Source organism: Trichechus manatus, unplaced genomic scaffold (assembly GCF_000243295.1).
Source record: "Trichechus manatus latirostris isolate Lorelei unplaced genomic scaffold, TriManLat1.0 scaffold00043, whole genome shotgun sequence".
NCBI classification, from domain to species: Eukaryota; Metazoa; Chordata; class Mammalia; order Sirenia; family Trichechidae; genus Trichechus; species Trichechus manatus.
The window spans coordinates 7,233,989-7,259,243 of NW_004443979.1; the positions used below are offsets into that span (position 1 = coordinate 7,233,989).

The 25,255-nt window shown below is 38.2% G+C and overlaps 1 protein-coding gene across 2 annotated transcripts in view; it reads right to left on the bottom strand.

The window, feature by feature from the left end:
- The window catches only part of NPAS3 (neuronal PAS domain protein 3), a 1,017,265-nt gene that overhangs the window by 64,660 nt on the left and 927,350 nt on the right, over positions 1–25,255 (bottom strand). For both annotated transcript variants that reach the window (XM_023731480.1, XM_004376526.2), the window contains one exon: positions 14,037–14,155. In XM_023731480.1, coding sequence (XP_023587248.1) covers positions 14,037–14,155 — 119 coding nt within the window. The remainder of the gene's footprint in view (positions 1–14,036; positions 14,156–25,255) is intronic.

Here is a 25,255-nt window from a genome sequence, read left to right on the forward strand (position 1 = left end):
GGTAGAATGCAGAACATTGTCTTTATAAACTGTGTTATGCCAATTGAGCTAGATGTTCCCTGAGACCATGGTCCCCATAGCCCTCCACCCAGCAATTCAGTCCCTCAGGGAGTTTGGATGTGTCTACAGAGTTTCCATGACCTTTCCCAAGGACTCTGTTTTTTCCATCTTTATTTTCCTACCACCCAGAAAAGTGTCTAATATACAACAGGTACACAATCAGTATGATTGCATGGCTGAGTGAAATCAATTCCTAAATATTTAGAGCCAAAGGTGCTGTTAAAGAATGAAAATTATAGATTATTCCAGGTTACACTGAACTTTTCTTTTGATTTCCAAGTTTATTATAAACTGGTAAAGCTTGTTTTCCAAAAAGTTTCCATTATGTAGATGTAAAGCTTTGGGGAAAAACTACATTCTGAAAATCAAGTTGGAACAATTAAAATTAGTTATTTCATATCAGTCAGGACTCAACTGGAGCAGATAAGCTCTAGGGTCAGCATATGCCTTGTTCAGCTTTCTTTAAAGGCATGAGGAGTAATAAAGCTTTCCAATTTATCTTCAGTGAAATAATACTGCTGAAATATCACCTCATTTTTGATGTCAGTGATGATTTCTTCTTACCTCCATGATGTCAAAAGGGAATTATTATTGTTAGAATGACAGATTACTAATGATGCTGTAAAAAAAAAGGGGGACTAGCTGAAATCATTATAACCCAAACAACCAACATATCCCTTCTTGTCTGAGCCTCATGGTTTGGTACTTTGAACAGAGTCATTCTGAGATATCCCAGCTGTGTAAAAATTATTCTAAGCAGGAAGTAAATCAAGAGCAGGTGCCAATGAATTTTCCACTAGCAGAGTACCATCCTTTTAAAGTTTTTAGAACTGGATGGCATGATTAGGAAGTGTGATTTATGTATGCAAAAGGGAAAAGACTCTTTGGGGCCAAAATGTCGCATGGGCTCTCATGGCACATTCCCACTGATGTATGTGGGGAGGAAGATTGGGTCGAGGGGCCTCTCTAGGCTTAGTAGTCTGTCAGGCCTCTATGGGACACTGGCAGTATGGTCTGTTGGTTCTGGGCTTCACTCTCTTTTCACCTGCTGACTGACTTGCTGTCAATCCTGTTTACTTTTCGGTTCTAATACCCCATAGCTGATCTATAGGGTTCTCTGAGTGCTTGAGAAACTGGAGGTACAAGGCACAGCCATTTTTGTGTCCTAAGTATCAAATCCACAGAACTTAACATTTCTCTTGTATGGCAGGGTACTTGGGATCAAACCACTATGTGTCCTTGGGCAAACTGCATCACCTTCTTTCCAGATCTTTCCAGTAGAAAGAGATAAAAGACACATTTATAGAAAAGACAGTAGTTTATAACAAAATAGCAATTCAAGAGCAAGGATGTTTTACATTTGTATGATATCTTTCTTTGAGGAGTTTGATAAATATAATAATATTCATTCCACTTATCATAAATGCTATTTAATGATAAGTGGAATGAACATTATTCCACTACCTATAAGAATATTCCAGGCAGGTGCCAGTGCCTGTCAAATGGAAACTTACAATCATTTCAACCAACATTGACACACATGTTTACCAATAAGCCAACTACAAAAAAGTTAAAGTGGAAGATAGATAAATTTAATATGAAAATGATGTTTTATGTTATTTGGCATAAAAAGAGGGGTGAGGACATATTGTATTAAAGTGACTGAGGAAAATAAATTTGTTCCTGCTCATGGAATAAGGCAAGAGAGGATTTTTCTCAAATCACTATTTTGTTTTTGTCCTCAATTTACTGCCCAGATTGATTCCTCAAACATCCATAGTCTCTCCAAGGAGAAGGTACAGCAGTTTACCAGAGCTCTTCCAAAGAATTACAAAATCTTCTCTAGGAACACCCCTTTCCAGCAGTGATTTGGTTAAACATTTCCTAGAGTACCACAGGTTCTCAAACCAGCCTTGGCCACGAGATAACACAGCAGCCTTTGGTGAGTCTGGCCAGCCTTTGCTGGAACTTTCTGGCAGATTTAACCTCCCTCTTCCTAGGAGTTCCAAGATGCTCCTGATTAGGGAGATCCTCTATCCCATACTGCCCAGAATGTCCCAAAGGGCTTTCACTCTAATATACAGAGTGGAGCTAAGGGGCATACAATCTCAACCATCAATGACTAAAAGAACACTAAAGGCAAGTCCTATCGGTTACTTTATTTCAAACTTAGAATAATCCATCAGGTTGTCTGAAATTGCAGAGCAAGTAAGGAGCAAAGTGCTGGCATTAGAACAACACTATCTGACTCCCCTTTCCCCAACCAGATGTTCCCCTATTAAACTACTGTTTTCACCAACTTCTCCAAGAAGCAGTGAGTTTGAAAGACATTTGACAAGGGGCCTTTGAGGATTGTTAGATATATTCAGAACTACCAAGTGATAATCAAGTGACTCTCGATTGTGCTTCTAGAGTTCTAGCCACTAGAATTGGGTACGAGTGGAGTACAAATTAAATATGTGTTGATTTTTAAAAAACTGAATGTGATAGCATAAAAAATATAGACTATGTCAACCTTAGTGTAGCATTTTTAAAAGGAAGAAAGTTTTAACTTATACTGGCAATGGAACCTGAAAACTAAATAAATGAAACATGTTATCAAATTCCATTGGCTACATATCTTCATCTCTAACTCCTTTTAAAGGAGGTGGAACACTGACCCAAGGAAAGACTATGTTCTCTCATGGTTAGTACAAATTATATCCAATGTTTATAAATTCATTCATTTTTAAAGAAATGTTTATTGAGTTTCCACTATGTGCCTGCAATGGTTCTAGGAACTACAGCTTACACTCTAGCAGAGGAGACAAACTATGTACAAACACGCTTATGAAATAGTGTCTGATTATGTTAAGTGCTATAAAGAACAATGGGGCAGCAGGATAAAGCAGGTGATGGGGTGCAGAGGTGTGCTTGTGTATTATTTAGATAAGTTGATGAGGGAAGTGATGTCTGAGCAGAAATCTGAGTGAAATGCAGGCGTGACTCATGGGAATATCTGAGGACAATATATTCCAGGGAGAATAAAAAGTAGTGGGAAGGCCCTGCTGAAAGCGAGGTGCAAATGCTACTATCAGTCAAACAGTAACTTATATGGGCTGTTTCAGTAAACTATTGCCAACTATGAGCTGAAAGTGATACTGCCAACATAGCAATTTAGAGATATTCATGGCCCACTGGTAGTTTAGATTTAAAAAAGAAAACATTCACCACACACACACACACACACACACACACACAATAAGGCCAGAAGCCTCTCCCTGAAATATCAGTACAAAGTATCGAAGACTGATTACATAGACGATTCTTTTGATTAAAGAACTCTTGTTACTCAAAGCACCTTGCAATGAGGCTATTCTTTTTGACCTGGAGGGGAGCAATCTTCAGTGGTGGCGGTGGGGAATTCATAGAGATAGGATTAGTTCCTTATCACTGCATGAGAAGATATAAACTCCATAATCCTGGCTTTTCCCCCCTACTTGGAATGAGTCAACAGAATTCCTTCTCAAATGTTGTATTCATGCCACAGTGGTAATTTGCCCCTCCCAGTTTATGTGCATGTAGATGCTTTAACTAAACCATTGACTCTTCTAGGCTACAGGGGCCTAGAAGCTCCATTTATTCCACAGCTCAACAACATCAAATTAGCCCTGCCCCTACTTCATTTCTTGTGTTAAAGGGCTATACACTATTAGTCTTGCTGTGACGCTAAATCAATTCCAAAGAAAACTATTCAGTATGTACTTCTTTTGTTAAAGGGATGGATGTCGTATTTCAGTCATATTTTGTCTCTTACAATCAAATCAATATTCAGTACACTTAAACAAAGAGAAATTTTCCAGAAATAAATTCATTTTTTTATATTCAGAAGAAATAATTTATTATTTTGCAGTTCATGTAATTTCCAGGAGATAAACTGAAGTGTTATTGATGAATTACTATTTTCTATAATTCTAGGTTTATATGTAGAGATTTGGAGGTGAAGGTTTGGGATAGTTTAGATCAATATTTATCAAGCTCTTAATATGCATTCCATAAACATGAAACTTCGTGTATGGACACTCATGCTCCCTATGGGCCAAGCACTGTGCTAAGCACTTTACCTGCATAATAATAGTTAAATTCATAATAGTTGTATGAAGGAAAGGAACTATGGTGGCACAATGATTAAGTGCTTGGCTGCTAACTGGAAGGTTGGTGGTTCTAACCTACCCAGCAGCTCTGTGTGAAAAAGACCTGGTGATCTGCTTCTGTAAAGATTACAGCCTAGAAAACGCTATGGGACAGTCCTACCCTATCACATGGGGTTACTTACTACAAGTCAAAAATCGACTTGATGACACCTAACAACAACAACAACTTATGAAGGAGGTTCTCTTGGTAATCCCATTGGTGGAAAGTGATATTTAAAGAAGTTAAACAATTTACCTAAAGCCATCGAGCTAGGAATGGCAGGACTAAGTCCAAACCCTCTGCTGTCTGACATCACAGCCTATGTGCTTACCAACTCTTCAGTAGAGTTGTTTTGAAGCAATATGGCCAATAGGGCAATGTACTCGGGAGCCCTTGAATCTGTAAGAGTTATACAACCACTACTTCAGACCACTAGATCAAGAGAGTACTTTACAGAAACAGAACTTGTGGTTCTGTAGCTGTTAGGGCATCTTAGCACGTCAGAGTGCTGGATCTGAAAAATGATGACCTGTACTTGTGTGTGTGTTTGCACTTTAAAACTCATTTTAATGGGCCAAAGTCTCATAATAAGAAGAGTTATATAAAAATCTATTATGTTGCAAAATGTATATCTACCATGATGAGACTTTTTAGAAAACCTATAAATCAAGGTAATAAATAATTATCAAAGAAACGTCAATTATTTCATAAAAGTGTGTTTTAATCAATTACTAAAATACTAAATTTAAGACTTACAAGACTATTTTATGGTTTTGGTTGATCTGAGGGACCCAAATAATATATCAAACTTACTCATCAGTGTGCAAAAGTGGTTTCAATGTGAAATAGTTACATGATGATACAGATGGTAACTGTGTGCACCATACAGAAAGGCCAGGGTCTCAGCCAAAATTTTAGAAAAATTTCTGGATGTTTCAATTTAATACTAAGTCACTATGTTCAGTGATTTCAGGATGGTGCAATAAAATATTTGTCAAACAAATCACTTTAAATAAAAGATTGAGAATGTATTTACAGAGATATTAATGATAAATTTTGGAGAGCATTAGTTGATTCAAAGACATTATATACACCATAGTTGATTTTTGCATCAACTATGCCATTATCAAAGTAATCATCACTTTGGTTATTCTTAGTCAACAAAGACTCAGAAAACCAACCTGAAAAGATGGTGCTTTAGTCAAAAAATGGGATACTCTTAACTTTCCTATTTGTTTTATAATCTGTATAACAGAAAATGAAGTACCTGTAAGTTAGCACCATACTTGGCTTCAGTTACTGATGTACTTAGAATTTACAGATATGTCACTGAATAGCTAGTGGTTATGCTTCTAGTTGGTAAAGTAGCTAGCTGATTAGTCCCGGCAGAAATGACATATCCCAAGCTGGAACTACTGTCATGCCTTGGTAATGGGAAATAAATTCTTCAAGATCAGAAACAATGTCAGCTATATTTAAAATGACACTGGAAACCATGTTGTAATGGACAAAGTGCAGAGGTGAGCAGGGACTAAAACTAGATAATAGGATTTAAAAATTTTGATTTTATTGGTTCACTCCTCTATTTGCATTTTTCATCAGCATAACCTCAGTGTAAAGTCCTACCCTGGAATTTTTTCTCCCCTTCAAGGTATTCCGGGTATCTGGGTTGATTGAAAGGCAATAAATGCATAGTTTTAGAAAGTCTGAATTGGTTGACAGAAAAGTCATCTACTGATTTGACAAGACAGTTACATTTTGCGAAGCTTGAAATACTGTAGTCATCATTTCAAGACAATACAAAGCTGAAGCAAAGGCTTTAGGAGAAACATTGATATGTCTGGACACCTGGAACATCTCTGAATCTCAGACTGGAAGAAACATTCAGTTGGCACTATTCTATCCACATTTGTCTGGGAGCAAGACTCTTAATTGATAAAGGTTAGTGTATACTCTTAGAAATCTCCAGAGAAGAAGCACCAACACATTGCCGCCTATATTAATCCTGGGCATACCTCCAACCTACACTTCTCTTGGTACAATTAAAACTCCCTGCATATAGTTACCCTCTTGGGGCAAAGAAAGAACCAACTTTCTTACAATAACACTTCATATATTCTCAGCAATCTTTAAGAAATCATGGAGATGTGTCAGAAGACAGGATGTAGGCAAATATTGTTCTAATTCTCAAAAAGAGAGAACCTCAAAATTTTAATCAACAGACAAAAATTTTGAAAGATGATTTGATAGAAAGAAAATGGTGAACATTAGAGGCCAACATGAAGTCACGATAAGTAAGCGATGCTAAATTAACTCTATTTTTCGTTTTCTGAAAGGAATCCTAAATAACGGCTTCGAGAATGCTTACAGATATGGTACATTTTGATTTTAGTAAGGTACTAATAAAGATTCACAAAATCCTTGCAGGTAAGAGAGAAATGTGAGCCAGATCATGGTACATATAGTCATTTGGGTTCATAGCTATTTCAATGGTCACATCTAAAAGACATTGCTGTCAACTAGTGGTATGTTACAGGGCTCTGTCCTGTCAACATTTTTCATTGGTATCTCAGATGAATACAGAGCAAGCAATTTAATCCAACCAACATTTATCGAGTGGCAGCTATGTGCAGGATACTGTGCTAGATCTAGATGTTAAGAGAAGAAAGCAAAATAAGTATCAATATAGAAAGGCAACTTAGTATACTGGAAAGAAGAAGACATTTGGAATTAGAAGATCTAGATTCTTCTCTCAGTTTTGCCAATTACTATTTATTTATGTGACCTTAGACAAGTTAAATCACATTTTTTTGTATCTCCATTTTACTTATCTTCAAAATTGGGAAAATAGAAATATATCTAAAAGAATTATTGGCAAGTTCATATGAAATTATTATGAAAGCATGCCATAAAATGGAGTTCTGATACTTTGCTGAGCCGGCATTATCTCATTTGATCTATCGGAAAATTCTATGATCTATGTACTATTAGTAGCTTCATTTTACAGGTGAGAAAACTGAGGCACAGACAGCTTAAGTAAAATCTAAAAAATGCTATTTTAGCACAGAGGAGAAAGGATAGTTTTATTTCGAGGCATCATGAAAGACGGAAAAAAGATGCGATATTTGAGTGGTTCCCTATTGGCTGATTTAGAGTTTTCTAGGTGAAAGTGGGGGCAGAAAGGCATTTTAGGAAAAGAAAACAGCATGTTCAAAAGCATAGCAAGGTGAATGTACAAACATTTCAGGAAAATGACTGGCCTGATTATAGAGCAGTGGTGGTAAGAGTTCCAGAAAAGAATGGTGGAGATGACGGTAGAAAAGGTAGGCTAAGACCAGATTCTTTTTTTTTTTCCTTCTTTTTTTTTTTTTTTTTTTTTGTTTTTTAGATGAAGGTTTACAGAACAAACTAGTTTCTCATTAAATAATTAGTACACATATTGTTTTGTGACATTGAATGCCAACCCCATGACATGTCAATACTCTCCCCTTCTTGACCTTGGGTTCCCCATTACCAGCTTTCCTGTCCCCTCCTGCCTTCTTGTCCTTGACCCCCTGGGCTGGTTTGCCCATTTAGTCTCGTTTTGTTTTATGGGGCTGTCTAATCTTTGGCTGAAGGGTGAACCTCAGGAGTGACTTCATTACTGAGCTAAACGGGTTTCCAGGGCCCTTCTTTTTTTTAAAGAAATTTTTTTTTTTTTATTATACTGTAGATGAACGTTTACAGAGCAAACAGTCTCTCATTAAACAGCTAGTACACACATCATTCCATGACACTGGTCAACAACCCCACAACATGTCAACACTTACCGCTCTCAACCGTCAACCGTGTGTTCCCCACCACCAGCTCTTCTGTCCCCTCCTTCCTTCCAGTCTTTCTCCCTGGGCTGTTGTGCTCCATTAGTCTCACCCCGTTTTATGGGGCTGTCTAATCTTTGCAGGGCCAGATTCTTACATATGTTGGCACCATAAACCACTGAAGATTTAAGAGCAGAGAAACTGAGGCTTTGAGAAGATATTCTGGGGAGCAGAGTGCAGCATAGAATGGAGAAGTAAAATCTCCTGGAAAGTAATTTGGGAATCTCTCACAATAGGTCAGTAAAAAAGGCATTAACTAGAAGAATGTGAATGTAGAAAAGGAAGATTCAACCAATTTTGGCAATCCATTAAAGTGGCAGGTGAGCAAGAGGGAGGAGTTGATATCTTTGTATTGTGGACTTTATTTTATTGAAGCATTAAAAAATTAAACCAAGAGCTAAAATTGCAAATGATCGAAACAGTAAGTAGTAATTCCCTTCCAGTTTGCTATCATCTTGAGACTTGTTAATACACACTTTCAATCAAGAACAAGTTTGCATATGAAGAGTCTTCAACTTGTAAAATTACCTAGCTGCAATTTTGATGTTGGAAGTCCTTGTGAATACAACCTTTTTTGCACACCTAACTGAATAGGAAGAAAGAAGGGGAGCACCATGTGCCATTGAAACTCTCTTTACTACGGGTATAATTTTTTTTTTTTTATATTAGGTATATATCTTCTAAAAAAATATTTTCTGAGAAAAACTTTTTCAAAAGATTTAGACTCATCTGCATGAGGAAATCAAAATGAAAACCTTGGTTTTGTGCTTCTGCAATGTAGGAGTTGATGTACTTTTGCAATATGAGTTCAATATATATTAACACCAGATAGATAAATGGGAGGAAGAAATGTGGAGAGAAGGAAAGGGCTATTGTGATATTGATTTAATATGTATGTTTTGGGAGATGCACAGACTTGGTTTCTTAATAAGTACTGAAGATGTCATCATTTCTTAGAAATCATATTAAATAGGGTTTTGTAACCTGAAATCAATGGATAAACTTCAGAGATTAAAGAATCTCCTGATGAAAAATTGATTTACCTTCAAAGAGGCTCTATAGATTTCACCAAATCCTCAAAGGGGTCTATGACACCCAAAATATAACAAACCACAGAATAGGTACAGCCATGGAAAGTCAGGTAGAAGATGAATTGTTAAAAACTAACAAGAGATGTTTCTAATCTAAAGGATAACTATGTTTGTGCTCAGAAAACGCAAAAGAATTTTCCTTAGCTAATTAGCATCCTCTAATTTATTGCTTTTGTTACTTCATATTTAGATATGGATATTCTTAAAGCTGGGGTCTATCAGCAATCCTAATAAACCAGTGAGCCTTCTTATTATTTTTTTAAAGTGTTTATTTATTCTTTATATCTTTATATCATAAAGAGCCTGGATAGGATTTCAGAAGTCATTTAGTTCAACACTTAGCTACAGGCAAATCTATATTCAAATCATCCCAGATGGGGGACTGTTTATTTTCAAGAGTTCCCATACCCTCCCTTAGTAATCTGTTAGTATGTGTCATAGCAGGAACTCCCAGCATTTGAAGATTCTTACTTCTGTGAAGAGTCTGGAGAAATTCTCAGCATTATATAAACAGGACAGATTTTTCTCTCTTTTTGTCTGTTTTTCCTAGTCAAGGCTGCTCTATTACACCATTAAAGTTAGGACATCATAATGTGTGTGGATAAAGAACCCAGACATGACAGTGGTGCTGGTGGGCATTTAAGAATAGATAAGAAAACGGGAAGTCCCACACCAAAGGAAACTATCCTCCAAAGACGGGAGCTAAGGAGGCGACCCAATTAGTCTTTACTTCTCTAATTTTCCTGATTACATATCTCCTTTTACTCCATGTGCTATACCTAGCAAGTTCCCTCAGACATAGACCTAATCAAGAAGGCAGAATATTGATGCAATGCAATTTAAATGAAAGCTGTGTTATGCTAAGATATGTGGCCAACAATGAGACCTAAACAACAGGGAAGCCCCTGAGGCATAAAAAGTGTCTGGTCCGGATAACATGCTGCGGTGGATTTCCAAGCAAATGAGGACAGAAAGGACCCAATATCAGCTAATAGTTGGGAAACTTCATTGGAGAAGACTGCAACTTGCCTGAGAACTGGGCATGGCAAACCAAGCAATAGCAACTTATAGTCACTCTATACCTGAATTAGCAGGCCCAGAATGGCACTTCTTTGGCTAGAATTCTTGGTTATGGGGTTCCTGCGCTGGCATATTAATCCCTGGAAAGGAAGGTAAATCTCTGTAAACTCCTTGGAGCATTGGGATAACCAAGCATTGATACACCTAGTGCCTGTGGAATATGCGGGGCCACCACAGGGAAGGTTGTAATCAGGCAAGAAGTTTTTTTTTTTTTTTTTTTTAATTGTCTATATGTTGAGGTCCAGATCACACTGACCTTATTGGGCTTATTTGTCTAAGCAACAAAGTGGTTAAGGGGGCAAACCCCGCAATCCAATGCCTAGATTCAATACTGGTTCCTTAGGAGTTATTTAAGAGCTATATGAACAGGAGCAAATTACTTAACCTATTAAGGCCTCACTTTCACCACTTGCAAAATGGGAATAATGATAGAATGTTGGTTAGGATAATGCCTGGCATAGAGGAAGTTGTTAATAATGTTGCGTGGATTAAATAAAATCAGTATAAAGTGTTTGGCACAGTGCCTGCCACAGAGTCAATGTTCAATAAGAGGTACTTTTGTTACTATTGTTACTGTCAGTGACAACAGCAGCACCAAAGAAAGGGTGGCAGACGAAGTGATGGAGAAAGTCGGACAGGCCCATGAGCCAAGGTAATAGGAAAAATGGAGAGAGATAAAGTGACCTGATGAGTCGGAATTGACTCGACAGCAACACGTTTGTTTGTTTTTGGCACTGAGCAAGGCTTAACATCTTGGATCTTTAACTAAGGAAAAATAAAGGAGCATACACTGGTAATAAATTAGGGGGAATATTGGGAGTACAGAGAAATTATCGTTGTTTCTTTTTATTTGTGTTTATTGTGTGGTGGTAGGGTGATTACCAGTTTTATATGAATGTTTTATAAGCTGCTGGATTTACTTACTGAGCATGAGCAGATAAATAGGGATGTTATTCAGCTGTGTCATGTCATGGGATTCTCATCAGCTCTGCCACTAACTTTCACACAAGGTTAATTAGTGAGGAAAGTTCGCTAAAGAGGAGGAGGGGAAGAGCAGGATCTGTTGGAGGATTCATCTTATTGAGGGAATGGTGGATGGCTAGACTTTCCTCTTAGCAGTTCTAGGGAGAGGGGTAGATAGGCATTGGGTAGCAACTTTCACAATATCTTGAGAAAGACTTACAGGGTATGTCAGAGGAGGGTGACTGACTTCAACATTATATGATTCGATGGAATCTGGAACAGCTTCTGAATCTTTTCTAATCCTGGCTGTTCAAGGTTGCACTTTTTAATCTTTTATTTCTCAGAGACTCCTTCTTATAGCAAGGTATTTTTAATCCTAAACCCAAGGTGCTTTCAGAAACACCCTTCTTCCACATGTCTGCAGGGTGGTCGCTTCATACCCCAGTCAAAAGTGACACGTGATCTCTCCAGGGAAGTCTTCCCTGACCCCCTATCTAAAGTGGTTTCCTGCCCCCATTGGCCACTCCCTCTCATATTACCCTGCTTCACTGTCTGCATAGTAGTGTAGCCTGGTGGTTAAGCACACACAGTGTGGCACCAGATTCCCTGAGTTCCCCAACTCCAGCTCTGCCCCTTTAATAAGTAATGGTGGATAGGCTAATTAATCTTTCTAGGCCTTAGTCTCTTCATCTGTGAAATGGAAATAATAACAATACTTTCTCCAAGCATTGTTGTGAGGATTTATACATGTAAACTATATCAAGTCCAACATATGGTAATGCTCATAAATGTTAGCTATTGTTATTTTAGCTGCCATCACTCTCTGAGATCACCTTCTTTATTTATTTGTTACTGTCTGTCTGCCCGCTAGAATGTAAGCACCATGAAAACAGGGCCTTTTTATTGTTCAGTGCTGGGTTTCCAGAAGTTAGAACAGGGCCCCGGCACATAGGAGGAACTCAGGCAATATTTGTCAGATGAATGACTGGAGGAATGTTCCAGTAGTATTTAGGAAATCAGCTTGTCCAATTTCAGGTCATGCAGAAAAAACAGCTTCACTGAGATGCCCATATGGCAAAAGCAAGCAAGCAAGCAGACAAACCCAAGTCACTTGGACTCCTGCCTGAAACAGTAACTATTACTCCATATTAGTTTTTTACCTTTACATCCCATGTTCCAAAATTTTGTGGCGCTTACTATCTCTAGTTTGTAGTATGATAATAACAGATGTTTTTGCTTTTCAAAAAATTAAATTACCTCATGATACTGAATTATATAAAATATTCAATAACCTCTACCACTTCCCCTTCCTCCTGAATATGCCCCCTAATAACCAGTAAAAACCAGTCAGGTGAAGAACAAATGCTGAGAGACAGAAAAGTAATAATTGAAAGGAAACCTTAAGCTTCCTAAAGAGGCTTTCTAGCATTAAAATAACAATGATCATGACCCCTATAGTCTGCTTACAGAATTCCAAACTTGCTAATTTGTACAAATGTTAACAACTATTAACACGATTGACAACTGTTGTACACAACTGTACACAGTTAACGACTAACAAATGTATAGTGTTCAAGGGGGCAGGAACTACAAAATGGTCCTAAGGGCAGTCTGTTTTGTTTCCTCCAACACACCCCTTTGTAACAAGACTCTATAGGGGAAAGCTACTGCAGGGGCAGCTGCCTGGGTGTGATGCTCCTGCTAAGGTTAAGGATGCTGCTCCACGTGTGCCTTTCTGATGGTAGGACAGCTCGGTAAAGGTCGTGTTTGGAAGGGCCTGCTTCCCACCTCCTTTCTTCCTTTTCTGAAGAATTAATGTCAAGGAAAGTGCCCGACTCTGACTTTTATACAGCTGCTAGTCTTCTGATGATTTTTATAACGTTTTTGAGACCAGACGATGGTGGCTGTTCAATTCCTGACAACACTCTAGTCACCCTACAGAACTGCATTAACAGAAGTTCTAAACTCTGAAATTGGGAAAGGTCATGATGGTCACCTCTGTGGTGCAGTCTATTTGTGTTTTCCCTCCCACATACAATAAATATTGTTTGAGAGACTGTAAGTGTGTTGTAAAATTGATAAGATTCAGTTTGCCAAAGGCATTTCATATATTTTGTAGGTCTTAATTTGTGTTGCTATAGTAACTGAAATGTTGGAATTTCCCGAGATTAGAAGGCTTTTATATCCTTAACCTTAAATGATAATAATGTAGATTATGACTCCAGACTTGGTCTTTGCTGTTTGTTTTCTTTCAACTGTATGTTGAGTATTCTATGTATGCTAAGATGGAACTGAATGATTAATAATTGTAATTTCAAAATTAAAGTTTCTGTCTCCAACCTGATTTTTCTTATCTATGTGTATGAATTTCAGTGGCCAAGATGTTATTAAAATGGGCAGTCTTTCTCTAAAGAGAAGGAGGGAAAATGAAGGGGGAAGTGGGAGAAGAACTCTTATAGATAGCAGCTCTAGAGCAATTATCTTAGGGATTGATATGAATTTGGCCCATCTTCTTCATCAGAGTGAATTTCTAGCATGCGCTGAAGCGCCTGAAGTATTAATAAGCAGTGTTTTAAGAAAATATGCTATACTGGGACATTTAGTGACTTAGAGTGTCTGACGTGAGATGGAGAGGTGTAATAATAAAGTCCTTACCTTGAGACAGGAAGATATATAATTAAGAACCCTGTGGCTGGCTGTTCAAGATCACATGTGTTAATTATTCGGACCCAAAGCAGCTGGAAAACTCAATGACAAATTACCCAGGATTGACCCAAGATAGAAATGTCTCCCTTCCTGGAGCCCAGCTTACCTTATATCCTGATGATTTGATGTGCACGCCACGTTTGGTCAGAGTAGATTTCATTCGGATGAAAAAGGAACGCTCAAGGGCGTTGTCAGTGGTTAGCAGACTGGGGCTTGTTGACTCCACTGAGGAATACAAAAATACATACATGATTTTAGATCTCTACACAGCCCCTCACAGCCACTGCTCAGGTGCAATCCTTGAGTTCACTAAAAATAAATGACTGATGGGTGTTAAGAGCGTAGTAATCAATTTACCTCATTTAGAAAATGTTTACTTTGCAGAAAATAAAAAAGAAAAATTAATGTAGCCAAAGTAACTCAGTTCTAGTCTCTAGCAAGAGCTTTTCAGGCTTTTTGGTTTCCAGCAGCTCCCTAAGTGGGACCTAACTGCAAGTAACTTATTGCAGCACAACCAGAGGCTTGGCCCATGCACATGGTGAGAACTGTCATGACAAAGGGAGGACCCGTAGATTTACAGGATCAACCAAGATACAGGCAGAGACACTTCTGATGGAGGGTGAGGAAGACCTGCGCTTTGTTCCTTCTGAGAATCCCTTCTTACACCTTTCACCAATCGTGAGTTCCAAGAAACACAAAACACAAAGACTATCCTGACCAGTGTCTTTCTTTGCCCTCCCGAGTTGGTTTTATTCACTGTGGGGAACAGGAAGCATGAAGTCTTCTCAACCGACTCAAGATAGCAGACTAGGAATGGGATGCACAGATAGAAACAAATAAATACTATTCCTCACAGCATCAACTTTCCATTCCTGTTACTAATGGCAGCTTTCCTTCTGCCCTTGCCCAGATAGGAAACAGTCTCTTTTTCTCACTTCTCTGCTTTTGATACGAGAAAATAACAGTTTCCTCTTTTAAGCAGGATACTCTTTCATTTTATATATTTTTAGACTAAGTAGAATTCATTTTTATCTATGAAATTCAAAATGATAGGTCATAGTCTTTCTGACTGAAAAACACCATTATATAAAGAGTTAATATGCAATGTAAATCTATTTTCTTTAAAAATGCCCTTTTAATGTATTTTATAAATTTAAGTCTTTTCCTGCAAAGAAATTAATCTCGGGGTTTTTAAGGCTAATAAATCCTCTGACTTTACTTTTCTAAAATAGTATTTTAAAACCTTTCTTATTCTAAAGTAAAAGAAAGGAAAAAAGCCCAGCAACAAACAAGATTTATTTTAAGCAATCCCACACTGACATTAATTTTCTCTGGAAAGAGTAAAGGAATACATGTAATAAAGAGATTTAAGAATTATATATATGTGAAAACAGTTACATAACAACAGAGAAGAGACAAAACAAGCTTTTAAAATTTAAATTATGAAACATATCCCATATATTTCTAAGAGAAAAAAATCTCTATTTTTCACATTAAACTAGAGGGTCAGATGAAAGAAGAATGAGAGCTATTATAATATCAGAAAGCTCACTATTTATGGTCTGGGGCTTTCCTTGTATCATCCTTTCTTAACAGGGGCATATTTTCCTATGTTTATGGTATTTCTATTCTGGGGTGATGGAATCAGTGACAAATGTCCCTTTCTTATGTGTCTCTCTTAAGGTTTTCTTTTTTTTTAGAGAGCATGGATCTGATGTCATTTTAAATGTACAGCTTTTTATCACTCGAGGGAAAAGCAGAGCCATGTTATATTTAGTCCTTTCATTTCTTCTGATTAAATATGAATTACTATGAAATTTTTCTCATCATCTAACACGCCATAATACGCCAACAGCTTTTTAATACACTATATAAGCACAAACTTCTGCTCTAAGAGTTTAATTTGCCCCTCTAATCCAATCACATCAACCTTATTTCTCTTATCAGAGATTCCCATTTTGAATTAAATGAGCTCATTAGTTTTAATCAAAAGCAGAGAGATCAAAACTTAAACGTAAATGCTTTAGATCAGAACTGTCAGTCAGCCGTGCAGTTCTATTTTACTAAAACACAAGATCAGAGACCCTTAGAACCAATTTTTTCTCGTAAGGGATGCCAAGAGCTTGAAGATGCTATATCCTTTCTTTTTCTCTCCCAAGGACAGATTCTACATTTAAGGTTAGACTTAATTTATAGCAGTTTTTTTCATCCTAGTGGAAATGGAAAAGTATGCCAATCTACTGTTGTCCTTTTCACATTTATTGGCACTGGTCCTCAGAGTCTTGAACTAACGCGAAGTCGTCAGAATCCACACCACAAACTCAGCCTTAAAAATTCAGCTCTGTTCAGCAAGATTGTGTTTGCAATAGCTGAGGAAAAATGAAACTTCTCAGGGAAGTGAAATATGTTTTAGGGCCGAGGTCCTGGATACTCTGACCTAGTAACGAAGGAACAACCTAGACTGTGGAAGTGTGGGTAATTCAGGCATCATTAGAAATTATTATTATTCTCAGGATGTGAGACTGTACAGTAAAACACTTAGAGTGCACATTAGAGACCACAGCATGGGAACTTCCCGCTGGGTGAAGAAACGTGAGACAAGCTTTGCCTGTGCTGCGGAGGCCCAGCACTGCATTCTGTCCCAACTGAGGCAGTGAGTACAGCACCTCCCCACGTGTTAACAACAGTAATTGCCTAAACATACAGGGGCAGCATTAATTAAACCCAGGACAACTGGTGTGAGAGCAACATGAAGGCTGGGCTTTGCCCAACTGAAGCTGAGATGTAAGGTCTAAACTGGTCCTCAAGCTTCATTACAAGAGCATGGGGGCAGGGAGGTGGAAAGAGGGGGAGAGAGGGCAAGCTAGAAAAGAGCTTGATTTCTGATGAAGGTTTCTGCTTTAATTCCGTGTGACTTCCTAGTTCTGAGGACAGGGCAGAAGTAATGTTCCATGCTGTCCCTTTTGAAGGGACACGTAACAAACTCATTCACAGCACACACACCACAGCCATGCTTCCTTAAGGGCTATGAATGCACTCAGTTTATCCCAACTCTGACAATGGTGTCTTTTGTGTAAAAAGATGTATTATCTGCATGTGACAGATGAGAGCAGCAGCTTTAGAAGACAGGCTTTGTAACTATCTTGGGGAAGAAATATAATTTTGATGAAGATTCTAGTGGGGGAAGAGCCAAGGCAGTAGCGGCCTTGGTGATGCACATCATGACTGGGGCATAGACTGGAGAAGGGTCGTGTGTGTGTGTGTGTGTGTGTGTGTGTGTGCACAGGACAAGAGGAGTGAGAAAATTCATTTTTAGGACAGGAACTCTATAAAGACAGTGGAACCACTGCTGTCAAGGAAGTATTTTAGAGCGCTTTCTAGGTGTAAAATGCTTGTCAGCTTTTTGAGGCAGACCATGATTGCTGCATGGTCTGATAAGAAATTTGGGATTCAGAGAAGTTAATACTTGTTGTCTGAGACACAGGAGAAATCTATGAGCAAAGCTGGATTAAGTGGTCAAAGCCTAGATGTGCCCAGTTTTGATCTACGAATTATAAGCAAGGAGCTGAACACAAACATAAAAGAAGCCCATGCAACTAAAAGCTAAATAAAGAAATATACTTTTCTTTTGCTGAATCTCAAGGGCTTCAACTTTAGATCTCAGCTCTTGAAATGTCAGTTTTTGCATATTTATTAAAATTTACAGAACAATTTACAGCAAAAGTTGTAATAATTTTTATGTTGGCATACGCCACCATAATGTGAAATCATATCTGGGTTACTCCACATCTGTTCATGATTCCTTAACTGGCATTGTAGCTGCTGCTCTCCTTATCATTATGTAGGAGCAAGATGTGGAGAAGAAGGAGAATGTGACTGAGAACGATCCAGATCCCCCATTGGGCTAAACCGAGGGCCAGGTTCGTTCTGAACACTTTCAGTATTCTTTCTGAGGTTTCTGCAAGGGTATTAGGCTAAAGCATAAGAAGAGCTTTCTTTTCAGTACACTCCAAATGTTTTCAGTGCAATCTAGTATCAGAATCTTCCAGCTGCCACCAAATCCTGACGTGTGAGAGAGAAGAAAAAGAAAAATAAGCTTTGAGAAAATGTTGCTCTCTCAATAATAAAGTATCTTTCCTTTTAAAGGTGAACCTGAATTGGAGCCCTGGTGGCACAAGTGGTTAAATGTTTGGCTGCCAACTAAACGGTCGGCAGTTTGAATCCACCAGCCGCTCCTTGGAAACTCTACAGGGCAATTCTACTCTGTTCTATAGGGTCACTATGAGTCAGAATCACCTTGACAGCAATGGGTTAAGATACAAATTTAAAAAATATTCTTTCCCCACTTCACTGCCTAAACCAGTCTTTCCTTTTTCCAGATGTTCTGTGCACACAGGACAAACCAAAGCACAGATACCCAAAATGGTTTTCACGAGACAAGGGAGGAGATACTGGTTCATTATTGCCATTATCTTGTTAAAAAGCCAAATTGTTTCGGTGGCATATCTTGTTAGCGTTGTTGGATACTGATGATATTTTAGGACTTCAGAATGAGTACATGTACACTGAAATTTGGTAAGCTGTCTCTTTTCTTGCAAAAGCTTTGAAGATCGCGCTTCCTCAGTCATTTGGGAGTTAGGTATGGTCATATGGCTTTCTTCAATTAATGAAATGTGAAGTCACTTCCAGGCAGAAGTTTTAAGAGCCAGTCAAGATATGCCACTTTTTCTTTGTCTCTGACATCAGCATTTCAAATGGTGGCTGCTCCATCAACCAGGTCTTGGAATAAAGACGGTATGGAGCAGAACTCTCAGCTACTCTCAGAGGAATACATGTTCGTTGTCAATTTGCTGCGTAACTAGGTCCATACTGACTGATTCAACACCAAATCTTTATTATTATTTAAAAAGACAGTATGTGGTCCAAGTTCTTCCAGGAAGTGAGTGGCAGAGCAGAATATGACACGTTTGATTCCAAAGGTCATGACGGTGCCAACACGCAGTTCTTAACAGTTATCTATGTACTTGTTTTATCTGTTATGCTAGACATGCGTGGGCAGCTGAATCTGAAAGAGGTCCAACTTTGATCCCCTATAGCATCTAGCATGATTCCTTGTGTCCAGAGCAAAGCTTTTATACACAAACACACGCACACTCTTAGTTGAATAATGAATGCTCTTGTAACAATTCAATAACTAATATTCATTACGTATTGTTTTAATAAAGTTTTCCTGACCTAGTCTCCTGGTAGCAGGCTACCCAAACATGGTGAAAATAAATCCTTTCTCACAGAAATTGTCCCAGTGAATTTTATGATTATTCAGGTAGTTTTAAAATATACCCACAGATTCATCAATATTCCTCCTTTGAAAAGGGAGAGCCTAATCCTTCTCCTCTTGAGTATGGGCTAGACATAGTGACTCACTTCTAATAAATAGAATATGGTGGAGGTGACAGTGTGTGACTAGGTCATTAAAAGAATAGTAGCTTCCTCCTTGCTCTCTCTTGGATCGTTCACTCTGGCAATAGTCAGCTGCCATGTTGAGAGGACACTCAAGTAGCCCTATGCGAAGGTCCACGGGGCGACATACTGAGGCCTTTGACAAACAGTCAGTGAGGAACTGAGCGTCCTACTAACAGCCACATGAGAAAAGCTTGGAAGTGGGTCATCCAACCCCAGTCAAACCTTTAGATGACTTTACTCTGGCTGACATCTCTATTGCAACCTTATGAGAAACCCTGAGCCAGAACTACTCAGAGAAGCTGTTCCTTGATTCCTAATGCACAGAAACTATGTGAGATAATAAATGCTTGCTTTTTATTAAGCTGTCAAGATTTGGGGTAATTTATTATTCAACAATAGATAACTAATATAACATCCACATAAAACCTCATTTTGGAAAAATCACAGACTTCCTTTGATATGTAGCAACCGTGTACCCATAAAAAAAAACCCACATCCATTGCTGTTGAGTCAATTCAGACTCATAGTGATCCTACAGGACAGAGTAGAACTGCCCCATAGGTTTTCCAAGGAGCAGCTGGTGGATTCGAATTGTCAACTTTTTGGTTAGCAGCCGAGCTCTCTAACCACTGTGGCCACCAGGGCCCCAGCAACCATGTATATGGGTTAAATCTGTGTGATAGTAAGAAGGAATGTGCAGCTCAGTGTGTCAATACCTGGTGAATTCAGATTGGTGAATACTGATTTTTATAAGTAGGGTCTGTGTTTTCAAAGGTAAGTCCTTAATTGATTTTTTAAAATGTGCAATTTGCAAAAGGTGCTATCAATAGTGCCATCAATGAGATCATGAGATCTTGAAAGGCAGGGATTATGTTTTGTCTTTGGTTGTATCTACCGCATGCTCTTTTCCAGCCTCCCTACCCCGCCCCACCCCACCCTGCCCAAGTACCTAGGATTGTTTTTTGTAAGTAGGCTCTCAGTTATGAATGTTGACATAAAGTGACATTCAGATACTTTCTTTTAAGAATTTATTCAATTTTCCCCAACACCCTCCTATACCAAACAATATCCTGGCCCAAGAAGTCTTTGTGAGGGGAGGAAATCAATATGTCCTCTCCACATATTCATCTTCGAGGGACTGTTTTCTGCAAAGTGTTATTTTGAGAGACAGGGACCAGTTGAATTTGGTAGTTAAAAAACAGGATTGGCCTGACTTCCCCCAGAATCAGAGAATTCATTGCTCTCTATCTTTTGAGAGTTGGTTTTGATCCCTGTGGCCTGTGCCCCTACCATGTGCTAGGGCAACTTTGAAGGGAGTGATGGCCCTTAGTATATAAGAGTGGGATCCTAGGCCACTGGTGCGGGGGCAGGACCCTTCATTTTCTGAGGTCACAAGTCGTACCACCCTTTGCAGACAATGTAGTTCTAGCCATTACACTCTGGCTCGGATATCAGACTCTATCAGGGTGAAGTACTGAAATTAAGCCTAATTTATTTAAGTCTCATTAGGACTGATCCCTGGCCCTACCCAGTTGTGAGTCTTCAGCCTAGTTAGAAACTTGTGAATCATTAACTGAAACTCTAGAGCATAACTGTAAAAGTAATTGTGGTTCCATAACGATGTAATAAACTTCTTTCAAAGTAACATTAAAAATAATTGGTCAAAAAAAAAAAAAAAATCCGCCAACCCATGCCACCTGTCAGCATAGACTCCCTGGCAATATCCGGTCTGCCTCGGTAAGAATCATAATGCATAAGGTTGCCTTTCAGGTCTTCCTTCTCCCGGAAGGGTTACTGCTTGGTGAGGCTGTCCCCTGAGGGAGAGGTGAGGGTTCAGCTGCCGCCTGCGGCTCTGCAGTTGGTGTTTGGATGATATCACTTTGGGGAAATATACACAGAGTCAGAGTCAAGCTGCTACCAGTGGATGTTTGTACACGCAACTACTAAGCAACAGGGAAATTCAAGGGGAGAAACTGGGTATTGTAAAGCTAGCCTTTGAGAGTACATGACATCCAATGTGACCCATTATGCAGCGGGCTGTGTACTCCAAAGAACATGCCTTATGAATACTGCAAACGAGTGTTTTAAATCTTATTGGAAACTCCCTATAAATGTTGCCCCTTGAGGGATCTATTCTGGGAGAAAAATATAGCATGTCCTCCTGGGATGCTGCTTGGATTCCATTTCCAATATTGCGTATGGGATCGAGTGTAGCAATGCTTTTATCACGACTATAAAGCGGTTACAAGCCAATTCCACATATAAAACATACTCTGTAACACTGGAGCTTTTTTCTCCCTTTTCTGTGTCTTTCATTCTTTCCTTTCCTTCCTCTCCTTTTTCTTTTTCTTTTTTTTTTTTTATGATAAACATGATGTCAGAAAAAGGGCATCAGAACTTTGTCTTCTAGTACAATACAAAATAACAATACATAAACACCTTTGTGAAGGCAGCTCAAAACCCCATGTTTTCTATTAAAAAGTCATGTTCAATCTTCACTGTTGATAGAACTGAATAGCTAACACAGAGAACATTGTATGTCAGAAAGGTCAATAGTAACTATGAGCTACAAATATACTTTTTTCCATCCTTCTGGCTGTTTAGTGCATATCACAGCATGAGCAGCTGTCTTCTTTAATGCTTTTAAAATTAGAATCCCAAAGAGGAAGAAAAAATTATGGTTGCAATGATCGCTCTTTGCTTTTGTAAGTTTACTTTAATATACTATTTTATATACATGAATCTTCTCTGTAGCCTATCCATGGGGCAGTAACTGGTTGCCAGTATGGAGTTGAACCGCCAGATTTATTTTCTTAACATTCTGGCCTAATCTCCATTTCAGACGCAGATGTTGTCGACATACTATATTTTAAAGCAGAGTTATATAGAGGAGTCTGGTTACAGGGATACTTGCAAACACACACATATGCATTCTGCCTTTTCCTTGCTTTAAAGCTATATTACTAACTAAAACAATACCATGTGATGAGAAATAGTTATGCAGCATTGGGTGAAAAATTAGGCAGTGATTCAAACCATTGAGATGCAAAGTGTTACTCTCCATGCAGACATGTGCAGTGAAAGCACATCTTTTAATTTTATAAAAGCTTATCTTCTGCCTGTCCCTGGAACTTCTTGCCCCTACTTAGAACATGACCCTAAAAGACAACATTGGTATTTTAAACAGCTCGTGTAAGCACGCATAAAATGTTTACTATAGTTCAGTTATTTAAATTTTTATTGAGTATCTATAATGGTCTAGGACTATTCATAACAGTGCTTACATTTTGGGAGAGGGGCAAAAAAGAAATACAGTAATTTCAGGTAGTGATTAATGGTGTAAAGAAGAACAATGCAGGGTAACGGGTTACAGAGTGACAAATGCCATGTTTTGGTTGGATGGTCCCAGATGCCTCTTTGATGAGATGGCATCTGACAGGAGGTTTGGTGAGGTAAGGGGGCAAGTCAGGTGGATACCTGGGGGAAGATATCATATATATCTCTGTCCATGCTCATGATTCACAATGAAACTTTATGTCTCCAGATTGTTAAAAGGCTTTACAAAAAAAAATTATTATTAGGCTAGATATGTACTAGTGACAATGACATTCTAAAAATGTTACCTATTGAACTTTTGTCTAAAATTAAAATAAATTATTTGTCTTTAGTATATCACTTAACATGTAGGAAACCAAGGGAGCAGGTAATGGAGAGGATTGTTCAGTGTCTCCCAGCTGCCAACTCATAGATCACTATGTGGTAATAGCTGTACTTTTATTCAATTTATAGACATTGGAGAATCAAATGGTTGTTGGGATGTTAGGGGCTTTGGTTGCAAACCAGCTTCTTGTTTTTTTTTGTTCTATTTTTTTTTTAAGAAAGTTTCAGTCTTTGCATTTGTCCATGTCAATTATTTGGGGATTTCCAGAGAGAGCAGTTTCAGTAGAAAAGTAGGATGAGGACTGAGTAAATAAATGATGCAGTTTTCTTTGCTGAGTTTTGGTAGTAGAAATAGAGAAACCCAAATATGTTTATTGATTGAAAGGGCAGAGCTTGGAGTTGTCTACCCTGGAAATGCTAATTGCAGAATTTCAGTCCTAAAGGGTATTTAATCCATACAGAGAAAGAAAGGTTAGCTTCTGAAATGGGGGAAAGAGAAAAGGGAGGATGAGAGAGAGAGAGAGAGACAGAAGGGGAAAGAGGGAGGAGGGTGGAGAGGGACAAAGGAAAGGGAGGGTGATGGGAATGGTGTTGTTGAATAACTTAATCCTCAGTAAACTAAAGGTCATCTGCTGAGATAAAGAAAGTAGGAAGAGGTGATTTCAAGAGTAAAATGAAGTCATGAAACAGCCAGTGTGAGAAACGCAACTGGGGATCAATAGAAAATGAGTAATAAATTGCATAGTAGCTAAAACTTGCATGGCTCAAATTTGAGAGTATTCATTTTCTAGTGTTCCCTAATAATAATGGCTCAGTCGTTTTTACACGCAACACTCAGGCCAGTGAGGTTTATCTAGGGATGGGAGCCAGCACAATGAGAATGAAAGAAAGTCAATAAGATGAAGGATTCCAAAGGGATAAGAGACAAGAAAGTGAAAGCAGACTGGGTGATGGGCTGGGGAATAGGAAAGGCCAGCAGGACAGGGGAGTGGTGACATGGGAGAGGTAGCCAATAAGGGGGCTTTGTTTATCGAGGAATTTGTGAGCATATTATTTGCTGGTTTTGTTTTAGTTGATGTTTATATAATTAAATCTCTCTATATACATATTTATTTATTGTAAAATATGGAAAAGTATAAATAAAATAAAAGCTATAATCAGTATTTACACTGATGTGTTTTGTTGTTTTTAATCTTTATATTTTTATAAACATAGATATATTTACATTTATTTTATGTTTATATCAAAATTGGTATCATACCTGTGTCTCCCTCATTTTTCAATGTTTAGAAAAAAGTCATAGATCACTATGTGGTAATAGTTGCACTTTTATTCAATTTATAGACATTGGAGAATCAAATGGTTGTTGGGATGATAGGGGCTTTGGTTGCAAACCAGCTTCTTGTTTTTTTTGTTCTATTCTGTTTTTAAGAAAGTTTCAGTCTTTGCATTTGTCCATGTCATTACTTCGCTTTTGAAAACACTACTTTCTACGGCTTTTTAACATCACATTGCAAGGTGATGAATTTCAGTGAAATGCATCTTCCTTCGAGTTTCCTATTTCTTAAAGTAGATTTCTAGAAAGAGAGTTACTGGGCCAAATGGCATGCACTTTTTTTTTAAAAGCTCTTAATATATGTAAACAAACTGATTTCCAGAAAAGCTGTGTTACATGAGTTTACATGTTTCTTGGCAACGTTTGATGGGGTTCATATTGATTGCCATCTTATAATATTTGCTCTTATTTGATAAAGGAAAACCTGGTGGCATAGTGGTTAAGAGCTACGGCTGCTAAACCAAAAGGTCGGCAGTTCGAATCTACCAGGCGCTCCTTGGGAACCCTCTGGGGAAGTCTACCCTGTCCTAAAGGGTCGCTATGAGTCGGAATCGACTCAAGAGCAATCGGTTTTTTTAATTTTAAATTAACAGAAGACAGTGATGCAGAGAAGATACTCTATGTGGGGGTCTCCCTGATAAGCGATATGTAAAAAAAAACTCACGTTTTTAATTGCATTTTTATTTCTAGTGAGGTTGAATTATGCTTTAATACATATTTATTGGCCATTTGAATTTTTTTTCCAATGAATCCTATTATTTATGTCCTTTGACTATTTTCCAATTGGGTTTTTATGTTTCTCTTATCAGTTTGAATTAGATACTTATACATATTAAGGATATTAACTTTGACATATTTCTTGAAAA